General features: G+C 41.0%; 1 protein-coding gene across 3 annotated transcripts in view; it reads left to right on the top strand.

The window, feature by feature from the left end:
• Window positions 1–12,169, top strand: part of cntfr (ciliary neurotrophic factor receptor) — a 183,318-nt gene that overhangs the window by 134,068 nt on the left and 37,081 nt on the right. For all 3 annotated transcript variants that reach the window (XM_053646065.1, XM_053646067.1, XM_053646068.1), the window contains 3 exons: window positions 5,135–5,252; window positions 7,919–8,085; window positions 10,404–10,567. In XM_053646065.1, the coding sequence (XP_053502040.1) occupies window positions 5,135–5,252; window positions 7,919–8,085; window positions 10,404–10,567 (449 nt within the window). The remainder of the gene's footprint in view (window positions 1–5,134; window positions 5,253–7,918; window positions 8,086–10,403; window positions 10,568–12,169) is intronic.

Raw genomic sequence — 12,169 nt, 5'->3', positions numbered from 1 at the left:
CACCCGCACTCTCTGCTTACGCAACCATGCGCTTGTAATCCGGGCAGAATGTGGTTTGGCGTTGTCCTGCTCTGGATGGCAGCATATGTTGCTCCAAAATGTGTACATATCTTTGTGCATTAATGACACCCTCAGAGATGTGCAAGTTACCCATGCCTTGAGCACTGACATATCCCCATACCATGACAGACACTGGCTTTTGGACCTGAACAGCTCGGATGGTCCTTTTCCTCTTTGGCCCGGAGAACATGACAGCTGTTTTGTCCAAAAACTATTTGAAATCATCAAACCACAAAACACGATTCCACCGTGCTACTGTCCATCTCAGATGAGAGCGAGCCCAGAGAAGTCGGCGGCGCTTCTGGACAGTGTTGATGTAGGGCTTCTGCTTTGCATAGTAAAGCTTTAACTTGCATCTGTGGATGCAGCGGCGAATGGTGTTGACTGACAAAGGTTTACCAAAGTATTCCCGAGCCCATGTCAGGATATCCATTACAGATACTCATGACTGTTTTTAAGTCAGTGACGTCTGAGGGATCAGAGATTCAGAAGTGGCTTTTGGCCTTGCCTTTTACAGAATCTGATTTGACCGGATTCCTTGAATCTTTTAATTATATTGTGCTCTGTAGAAGGTGAAATGCCCAAAAGCCTACCGATTTGTCTTTGGGGAATGATGTTCTCAGAGTGTGGGATTATTCACTGACGCATCTGTTGAAAGACCTTTTTTGGAGGCTCCTTATATACTGTGATTAGACGATTGCCTCACCTGTTTCACATCACCTTCTTATTTCAACTTGTCACATCGCTATTAGTCCTTAATTGCCCCTGTCCCAACTTTTTTGGAATGTGTTGCATGCATCAATTTCAAAACAAGCATTTACCTTCAAAAAACTATGCAGTTGATTAGGGAAAACATCAAATGCCTTGTCTTTATATGTTTTTTTTGTTTGTTTAAATACAAAACAAAGTACATTTACAAACCACTCCTCTTTGTTTTTATTTTAATTTTCCATACTGTTACAACTTTTTTCAGAATTGACGTTGTATGAAATATATCTTTTCTATGCCACGAAAAGGCATCTCTTCAGAACCCAAAGAAAGAGTTGTATTTACAACAGTATTGTCAGGAACTGTTAGAGCTGCTACAGTGAATTACTCACTATAGATGATGGATGATCAGGATTTCCAACCAAAATAATCCAAGCCATGATAAATAATCCATTTTTGTTATGTGATGACATTAATATGATGCTCAGTTTTCTTTTTTTGGAATAATGTCATGACAGGTACCATAGTCCTAATGCTAGTCTGATGAAGACACACTGCTAACTGAGTCTACACCTGCCTGAGAGGTGATGAGAGGTTTTCTGACAAATCTGATCACATTCTGATTACAGCGAGTGCCATGTGCTTTTACACCTGTCAAATACTGTCCAATCGTGATCGAAATACCAAAAGCATATATAATGCAAGATTTAAATAGGGCCAAAAATGCCATATCAGTATGTCAGTTAAATGCCTGTTAAGTGTCTAAATTTACAAGAGGAGCTTGCTGTTCAGTTAGGTGGGTTTACCCTCCGCCTCTGCCTCCCTATCTCAGCCTCTTTTTCCATCTAACCCTATCCAGATCTCCACTAATGTCTGCTTCCAATTGCTGGCCACATAGCTGGCATTTCAGACCTGTTAAAAGGAAGCGGTTGTGAGGGGAGTCACTACTTATAAATGATAGGGGGGGTTGTCTTGGATCCACTCACACGCCTTTTATGTGGCCCGTCTGCTTGACATTTGTCAGCTGACCTCTGCGAATGTGTCTTTCATTGTGCTGACTCTTTAACAACCTCTGATTACGGAAGCGAAGAGCAGGGGGCCATGCACTTAAAGCTGGGTGAGGAAGTTTCGTCAGATGAATTTGGTTGTCCAAGTGGAATCTAGATGAAATAATGTGTAGAGGAGTTTACCTGATGCTCCAGAGGGCTTGGACTAGAGATAAATCTCAAATTATGCTGTCAGCGCTTTGTGAGATGCCTAACGTTTGAAGGTAAAGTGGGGTTATGGAGCATCCAGCCAAGGCCAAAGACAAACGGTTTCATATGTTGCAAGTAAATTGAGTCAACAGTCATCGAAGGCTCTAAACGCTGAACAGAACTTTCTCATCAGTGTGATTACTATTTCTGACAGCTAAATCGGCGCACTCTGTTGACTTGTGCAATTATCAGCTTTTATTACAAATAGTATTTAACTCCTTTTTGTACCTTCCCTTAAGGATTCCAACCACTGACACGTTTCCAAGGGTATCATTTAACTCCCCCTGCATAAGACGTGACACCATTTTGAAGACTTCTAAAAGCATATGCTTGAGCTGCTTTGGTTTTCATATGGTCACTAGGGATGGGAAAGCTCTCGAGAAGCCCTACCCTGCTTTCTTCATGCACATTCCTGCATTGAAAAGAGTACAAAGGAGAGGCCTGAGAAATGCTGGACAAAAGTCCACGTAGACACACACAGTTAACCTTCTCATTCAAATCCACCAATCCATCCACATTCAGATCTTAACAATACCAGCAGAATTTATTGTATTTCACTATGGTGAATATGGAATGTTCCTTTTTGAGTTCTTCAAGTCATTTAGCATTAGAACGCCGCACAGCTTTGGTTGGTGTAATCAGGGGTCGATTAAGACATGTCAGTGAGCTGCGATTGTCTTAATTTTGAAGCAAATACGATTAAAGTTGTGTGTGCTTCTGCTAAATTTACGTGTGCATTATTTGCAATTAAGATTGTCTTCTTTTTTTTTAAGTTTGTGGGCTTAAGCGATTATTTTGTTAATCAGGCTAAAGCTGTTGCTGTGGCGAAAGAACCTTAGATTAAATCATGACAAAACCAAAAAGGGAAGAATGCAGATGTATTTCTTTGTTGTCACTTCAAAAACACTGTGCCATCCAAAAAAGGGAGAAAAACGAATCATAAAGGGAACAATAGAAGCGTTGCTAGGCTGCAAACGCTCCTGAAAAGGCAATCTTGTTTTGTTTTGCGGCTTTTGCTTCTTTGCCGAATGCGTCTTTGAGATGCTTCTCTGTGTAGATGTCCGTCTGCTTTCATTTGAGGTGAAGTGTGTGTGTGTTGGTGGGGTTCCGGTGTGTGTGAGCTGTCAGAGTGCCTGTTTGGCCCTAGGTTGAGGAAAGGCCCCCTGTGGCATGGAGGCTGGAGTGGAATGCGCCTCCCGAGGAGAGCCTCCAAAGCCACAGAGTGACAAGCTCACAGCAGGAATGTTAGGGTCAGGCTCATCGTACTCCCTGACATCCACCCCTTTCTTCCTGGACTCACTCGGCTACATTTTCTCCATCATCTCAAACCCAGTGGAGGATATTCCGATGTTCAGACCTTGAGAGACTCATTATTCTCACATGACAGCAGAATATATTGCAGCCCCTTTTGCAATCACATGTTGTCTAAACTGGGCTGATGTCATCCTGTACAGATAGGCTTGCTTTGCTCGTCGAAAGCCTAAAGACCATTTGGTGATTGATCCTCCGGTGGACTAATGAATTGAGTGTCAGGGTCACTTGAAAGTCAAAAGCAAAGTACAGAATTAAACAGCATTGGTTTTGTAAGAGAAAATTGGATAGTTGATTTTTTAAACATTTGAGATGGAATAAGTTACATCAACCGCAATGGGTTAGCACCCTATTCAGGATGTCCCCCACCTTGTGCCCTGAGTCCCCTGGGATAGGCTCCAGGTTCCTAGCGACCCTGTGTAGGACAAGCAGTACAGAAAATAGATAGATGGATGTTAAAGCAAGATTTATCAGTATGTTAGGCAGGTGAGAACACAGCAATTGACTGCATTGAGAAAGTGAATGATCCCTGAATTGACCCAAGTGCAGGAAGTGAACCAAACAAGTTGAATATTTTGGGTTACAGGAAACATTTTTTGTAGATACAAGCTGCTAAACTGAACCAAAGGACAGACCTGTAGTGCAGAATTGTGATGTCTTCTGGACAACAGAAAAAAAGAGAGGAAGTTAACACTAGATGAGATGCACAAAATATTTTTAACTAGTTGTTTATATAATTGTCTAATCATTTATTTTGTACTGGCTCTGAGTGCTCAGGGGATTTTTACGACATGAGTTTTTTGTTTGTTTGTTTGTTTGTTTGTTTTTTCCGTAGATGTAATTCTGACGGGTTTTCAAATATGTTTTTGCCCTACATTTTATTTATATATGTGAAACCAAACCAAACCAATTAGCAAGCGAAGATTGAAAATCCATTTTGCACTGATGCAGTAAACAGACTACTAGATGTTAAAGCACACTTAGTATATTAGTCAGGGTCAAAATGGGCTTTGTAAAATTACACTATAAACACAAGTAACACTTCAGTTGAAGGCCTTTTGTATAATGGATACAGAGCTCTCATCTCATCATCATTGTTAATGACTTATCTGACATTGACTAATGACACCAAATAATGTGCTCTAAGTGCTAAAGGGTCATAAATAAGACTCTTACATGCATCTTACTAACACAAAGTACTACATGATTATCAAAATACGATAACGTTTTCTGACATGCTGCACGGTCAGTCTTTATTTCCTGTCCTTTGTGTTATCGGGATAGCGGTTAGTGTAATCAGAGCCGAAAAGAATTGAGCCCTAAAAGCGGCTTTGTTTCTTATGGAAAAGGGAAGCACTCACTTGGCATCGTGGCTTAAGCCCGTGTCTGGGACAGAAAGGAAGAGGCGGCTAATATTATGCATCACCCAGGCAACTGGTCCGAGTCATCCGTTTCAATTTCAGTGGTGAAGGGCACGGTCCAGTGGTGGTTCAAGAAAGGGCCCTAATCTGGAAGGAGGACTGGGGCGGTTATTGCATTCCCCATTTCACACCCACCCTCCACTCCTCCTCTCTTATCCTGTTTCACCTCTATCCTTTTTTCTCCTTCTCCAAAGAAAAGACAAATAGGTTTACATGTAAGCAGTTACTGCAGGCTAAAAGACCTCTGGGACTGATGTTTTGGACGAGTGATGGTTATCTGAGGAGTTGCAGTAGGCTTGACAAAGTGCTTATTTTCTTCTCTGTCTTTCTCTTGACTCCTCTACCCCTCTCTCTCTCTCTCTCTCTCTCTCTCAATAGTTCCTCCGAGGGAACCGCAGGTGACGTGCCGATCAAACACGTACCCCAAGGGCTTCTACTGCAGTTGGCACCTCTTACATCCCACATACATCCCTACGGAATTTGAAGTCGACGTCCAGTAAGATATTTTGTCACTTTCTTTTCTATACATCCTGCCCCCTTGCTGATATTGCTTTCTATTTCTGCTTACTGTCTCAATCTTCATCTGTCACCCAACCCTCCCTTTTTCCATTCCCTATCTTTCTGTCTGTCTGTCTCTTTCTCTGTCTGTCATGTGGTGTCTGGCCTCATGTAAGAAAGCGGCCTGCCTGAATCAGTGATCTATGCAGTCAGCTTCTCCCTGGTGAGAGCTGATTAGGCCAGTCTGACTAGGAGAGACATAACTCAGATTCTCAGCCCATAGCCCTTGTGGGATACTACTAGACATGGACTAGAGCTCTCTCTCTCTCTCTCTCTGTCTAACTCTGTCACTTCTCTCTTTTCACTCTCTCTCTCTCTCTCTCTATGATGTCCATTTACATTTATTCAATTGGCTGCTAGACTTACACTTGAGACAGGATACAGTGGAGCAGTTCAGGGTTAAGGGCCATGCTCAAGGATCCAACAGTGGCAGCTTGGCAGTGCTGGGATTTGATCTCACATCCTTCTGATGAGCAGCCCAAAGCCTTAACCTCTGAGCCACTACTGTTTTTCTTACTTTCTACATCATTTCTTTCTTTCCCTGCTCTCTCTCTCTCTCTCTCTCTCTCTCTCTCTCTCTCTCTCTCTCTCTCTCTCTCTCTCTCTTTCTCCCTCTCTCTCACTCACTTTCTCTTTTACTCTCTGTTTTTCAGTTTCTACCTTAGTCTTTATCTCTAAGTAACTTGAAAAATGTAGTAGACAAAGAAAAGTAACTTGTCCTTAATTACTGAAATCTACATGGTTCAGTGTAAGCCCTAGAGAGGCCTCTACAGAGGTAGGCTACATGTCATGGCCTCGCGTCATGCCAAAGAGCTGCCTTTCTGGATTCGTTTTGTACTGATCACAAATGTCACTAGGCAATTTCACAGCAGGCAGCTCCTCATTAATTTTCTACAGCCAATATGTCACATTTGAATAATCGTTTCTGTGCTTCGAAACTTGCAAGTGTGACTTTAAACTCATTGATTAAAATGGTCCTTAATTAGGGAACAATGGCCTTTATTAACCTATCCAATTAACAAATAAGAAAATAATTTATAACATTACAATGCCATGGTGTCCAGGTCGATTTATTTATTAGATTTTTTTAATGTAAAATATCTAGCAACCGATGCAACAACTTCTGAAATAACAATATGAAGGCCGGATAGTATTCACTTTTAAGGATTGAGCTTTTTTGCCAGTCCCTTTTGCTCTAGGGAAAGGAAGTGATATCAGAAGAACAGTAATGATACTGTAACAGCACCCAGGCTTTCTGGCAGATGGCACCCTTGGGCAGACTCCTGGCAGTCTCCCACTCAGCAAATCTATTCTTGTCTTGTGCTTTGTGGCAAAATATCCCATTGGTAAAAAAAAAAAAAAAAAGAAAGAAAAAAAAAAAAAAAAGAGCTGAAATATAATGTACACTAGTGAGGGGGGAAAATGCTTAGGGTGATTTGATAATAATTGTCAGACAGACTATAATAGCATGATGAGTAAGGAATAAAACATGAAGGTGCATGCAGTTATAGGAAATTAATCAACACAGGCTGGTGTGTTGCAAAGTGGACAGCCATTAGCATTCCAAAGTGGATTATTTTCCTATAAAAGAATGCTCTGATGTGTTTTATTCCTCTTAAACCAAAGCAATTCACCAACTATTACACTTTTATTAATGAAAGAACAGCACTTCATAGAATCTGGAGCACTGACACTGGAGACTCCTTCCAAAAATGCTAAATAAAGATCTCCTTACAGAAAACTTTTACACAAACACTTTTTAAAACACTTTTTAAAAGTTTATAACCCATACAAGTCTCTGTGTATGTTGTATAGAAATGCTAGAAATGATGACTTATTAGAACAAGTGCATTCATTTGAACCTTGCATCCAGCATCACTGCAGATGTTATGGATGATTACTCAAAACCTTTTGAACAGTGAAAATCAAGTGTTTAACAGCAATGTGGTATAATCATTGATATAAAACCCTGACAAGAAAGTGACTAATAAACACTGTGATGACTCCAGGATTGGCTCTGAGGTTCACAAATGTACATTTGAAACTTTAATGGTAGTTTTGTACAATACAATCCCTCTAGGATTTCACAAAATCAAGCAAAATCTGCAATATTCCATAGAGTTTGCAATTAAAGAAATATTAATCTCTGCAGATTTGGGCCAAGACGTGTCATGTGACATCATCACACGGATTCAGCCAAAGCCCTCTTTGATTCACGTGCATTGAACAAGCTATAAGGTCTCATTTACCAGTAAACATCACTGCGAAATACTATACAAAACCATTGCGTGCAACTAAAATTTAGCCAATTCAAGAAGCTTTCCACAAAAAAATAGTTGCATAGCAATTTTTTTTTAAAAGTCTCAGCAAAATCAAGCAAAACAATCACAAAACAAGTACACAAAATACTGAATGGACTCATAGTACTAGAAATCACATGCTCAGTTGAAATTGCATGCTTAGTTGTAACTCATTCTTTACTTTTTAACTTGTTTTTTTTCCCTTTTTTTATTCTTTACTATTTTTAATAAATCATGAAGATTCACTAATGAAATGTTTTTTTGTTTGTTTGCTTGTATTTTGTAAAATTCATTTTCTACCCAGACACAACCAGAAGTCTCTAGAAGTGAAAAGGGACGATGCCCATAAGAACAGATGCCATGTGAAGTTTCCTGAGCTCTTCTCTAGCTTCCCTTACCGAGTCAACGTCACGGCGATCAACGAGCTCGGCAGAGCATCCACAGCTATCAGCTTCGAGGAGTCAAACATGGGTGCTGCCTTTATTCTTTCTCACACATACAGTACTTCACATGTGAATAATCATGATTTACATGTGATTATTTTCACATGAAGCATTTGTCTTGAACTGTTAATTTTCCAAATGCAGTGTGTATTTTCTACGGCTACTACAAAATGTCTATACAATGTATCCACCACACATTAATATATATATATATATATATATAATTTTCCTTTCACTTAATTTCAGTTGTGCACTTCCACTGTTTTTGAGGTTCCTGTAGTGCTCTTGCTCTATAGAAAGCTCTTAAGCCTGCCTTCACATTAAGCACATTCAGAATAGGACACTAAGAAAGAAGCTGCAAGGGATTTATGAAGTACTAAATACCTAAAAATAAACATTTTATGGACCATAAAAGTGTTTTGATGGACAAAGTGCTGTGTGGGTTTGACCAAATGAATACACTTAGCCTATAAACATTGACATAAACTCTACACGTTTAAACATAACCCTCCCTTTGCCAGGCAGCTGGTGGACGACCGTTGCTGTCTACAGCCATTCATGTCAATTACCCAAATCATGTCTGGCATCTCAGCCTGTGTTTCATGCTCGGCCTGAGAATAGCGCTGTAATCATTTAGCGGGGGCAAAAGAATGGAAGTGTCCAAAACATCTGGCTCATATTGTCATACACAGAGTTATCTTGGGACCGCCGAAATGTTCTCCTCATTGAGCTGGGAAATGCCATGCAGTGACTCTGCGCTGGGAATGAAGGGAATATCTGGTCTCTGAGAGGAGGGGAAAAAAATCCAATAAGGATGGGGGAGAAAATAGCATAGGCTCCCAGGAACTAAATGAAGTGTTTACATGCATGGCTGCATGCATACTTGGTAGTAATAAAAATGCTAATGCAATCTGGATTACTGGATTAACTGTAGAAATATTTCCCTCCGAATAATAATAATAATAATGACCTGACGACACAATATGACAATGAGCTGGATGTATTTCATGATTAGTTACACAAATCAAAGCAAACTGTGCTATTCACAAAATATCAAGAAGAGCTACTACAGCGTCTTGAGACAATATAAGTAACCTGATAAGCTGTTTAAATTGTATCTTTTTTTTTCCATGGAGATTGTGAGGGTGGCTGACTTTAGTGTGCACTGCAGAATCAGAGAGTGTAGCCATTAATAATGAGTGCAACGTGCTATGAATTGTGGCACACACAAAGGTGTACAGAGAAGCAATTACACATGAGGTAGAGCACTTCAGTTCAGCAAGCACTGAGCACTGAGACAAACATGATCAACAGGGTCTACAGTTTTCTCATGAACTTACGAATACTGCTCTCCACGCTCAAATTGGCCATCCTGACACTGTTTAAATGGCTTAATGTTATTAAATATGAAATACAGCATGAGGACTTCATTGCTAGCAGGACATAGCAGCAACCAACATAAACTGAGGTAAATAAAATGTTCCATGATGCCCTTGAAAAAAGAGTATAAAGTTATACATCCTTATCAACAAAAGAGAGAAAGAAAGAGCACTTTGATTTGTTGCTCTTCTGTCACATTACACAGTCATGCTGCTTCATGTTCGTCCTGTTAGGTCACTCATGCATTTGTTGGGTTTTTGTATATGGGGCAGTGGCGTCTGCCCTCCGTCCATAAAAGCCTGAGAGAGGCTGAAAGAAGGCAAGTCGTGTGTTTGTCCCAGAATCGGTTTAAACAATATCCACACAGTGTTTGTGAGTTGTAAAAGAGTGCTTCAGCCATGCCAGGTCAGGACTCTGCATATAAATCTAAGCCAACTGTGTGTACCATGAATAGTTAAGACACAGGAGAGGGAGGAGGTTTGGATGGAGCTTACCCCCACGGTTCAGGGCATCTCTTTGTCCTCGTGTGTCTGTGTGTGTGAAGCTAAACCGCAGAGCAAACACTGTGAACCTCAGCCACCACGGGGAGGGAGGAAGAGAATGACCATGCTGTTGTGCTCTGTCCATTTCTCATAAACCTCAGCTCAATGGGGCAACCCAGAAAGAACTGCATGCATTCAGAGATGTTTTTAGCCTAAAGACTTTCTCGAGACATATTGCAATACGGATGCCCTTGAAGATGTGTGTATTATGTCAAACAGATTTTCCGCTCAGCGGGAAGAGGGACACTTAGACGCCATTGTCTTGTGCATATTTCCCCTCTTTATAATAGAGTGCTTTTTTTTTGATGCTGTTTGTTTGCACTAATCCCCAGTGGTAGCTCCATTCAAAGCAATGCTGTCCCCAGTGCTACAATCAGGACACAGTGTAGACACAAGCTCTGATAATGTCCTTGTTGATCCACAGTGAAACCAGATCCTCCAGAGAAGGTGGTGGCCAGACCCATTCCCAACAACGCACGCAGGCTTGAGGTGACCTGGAACAGCCCATCCACATGGCCAGACATCGATTCCTTCCCTCTGAAGTACTTCCTGCGCTACCGTCCGCTGATCAGAGACCAGTGGCAGCATGTAAGAGCAATTTTCTTCTGATTTGCAAGGTGGTCACTGAAACACCATGGGAATGATTCATGTACTTTTTAATTTTGTGTAGGCTTATTGCAAAATCCCAAGAATTTGGTTGGATAAGGGATCAGTTTAACACATACAGAGGTAAATGCAGTAAGTCTGCCTAAAGATGCCTAAAACTTTGCTAGCTAAGTCCTCACACAATGAATGTCACAATTTGATTCATTTGGGATGGTGCACCTTCATGTCATCATCAAAACAGAGAAGAGCACTTACACAAATGACAGCACTTTAAGTTTTAAGAGACAGAGAATGATGTGGATGATGCTGATAATCAAAGTGAGAACTTATTTCCTACTTAGATTTCTTTACAGTTTGTTGTATGTTGTAATTAGATTAGGTTATAAATGTAGAAGCGGGTATAGCTCATTGGTAAAGCATTTGATTGCAGATCAAGAGGTCCCCGGTTCATATCTGGGTGAAGCAAGTCTTGTCTGACTTGCTTCGCAGTACCTTTGGCAGTGGTGGCTTAGTGGTTAAGGCTCTGGGTTACTGGTTAGAAGGTTGGTGGTTCAAGCCCCAGAACCAAGCTGCCACTGTTGAGCCCATGAGCAAGGCCCTTAAACCTCTTTGCTTCAGGGGCACAGTATCATCTCTGACCCCAGCTTCCTAACAAGCTTGGGTATGCAAAAAAAAACCCAACAACATTGTGCTGCTATGTATGTGACAAATAAAGGCTTCTTCTTAAGTAGACAGGGCATCTTTCAGTGGAATTCAAATGAAATTGAATGTGATTTTCTCTGTTTACACCTATAGCTTCACCATTTGTTAACTGATTCATTCAGGTTGGATTTGAAGCATCTTCCTAAGTCACCATTTTTAATTTTGGCTTGATCCTGAGAGTTCACTACCTGGTAAAGTACTGTGGATTACTCACATGGTCATATTTTCCATTCACAGCATGAGATGCATTGCACGAGATGGCTTGACCAAATTCCTAGAGTCTGTAATCCCAACCTCAAAAGCTTGTAAGAACTTACTGGCCCATTCAAACTTTAGTCAAAAATAGCAGAGCAATCAGAACCTGTGGCCAAATGGTATGTGGACACCTGAGAATTGAACATCCCATCCTGACCGCATGGGAATAAATATTTATTTGCTCCTCCTTTGCTGCTGTAACAGCTTCTGTGGTCTTCGGGGTAGATTTTGGACTGTGGGGATTTGTGCCCATTCAGCCACAAGAGTAAAAGCGCATGATCACTGATGTCCATCAAGAAGGTCTGTTGTGAAGTTGGTGTTTCAATTCATCTGAAAGGTGTTCAGTGGGGTTGAGGTCAGGGCACTCCATACTTGGTCAACCATGTCTTCATGGAGCTTGCTTTGTGCAAAGGGACATTGTCCTGCTGGAACATGTTTGGGTCTCTTAGTTCCAATGACGGGAAATTGTAATGCTACAGCATACAAAGGCATCCTATACAATTGTGTGCTTCCAACGTTGTGGGGAAGACCCTCATATGGGTATGATGGTCAGGTGTCCACAACTCAAAATGAGTGATCAGCTTCAAGCAATATTGACACAGATTAAGAAATATTTTATGGCTTCAT

The sequence above is a fragment of the Ictalurus furcatus genome, chromosome 16, assembly GCF_023375685.1.
Source record: "Ictalurus furcatus strain D&B chromosome 16, Billie_1.0, whole genome shotgun sequence".
NCBI classification, from domain to species: domain Eukaryota; kingdom Metazoa; phylum Chordata; class Actinopteri; order Siluriformes; family Ictaluridae; genus Ictalurus; species Ictalurus furcatus.
Note: the sequence above shows the minus strand (reverse complement) of the source record. Positions and strands in the feature narration are given on the sequence as shown.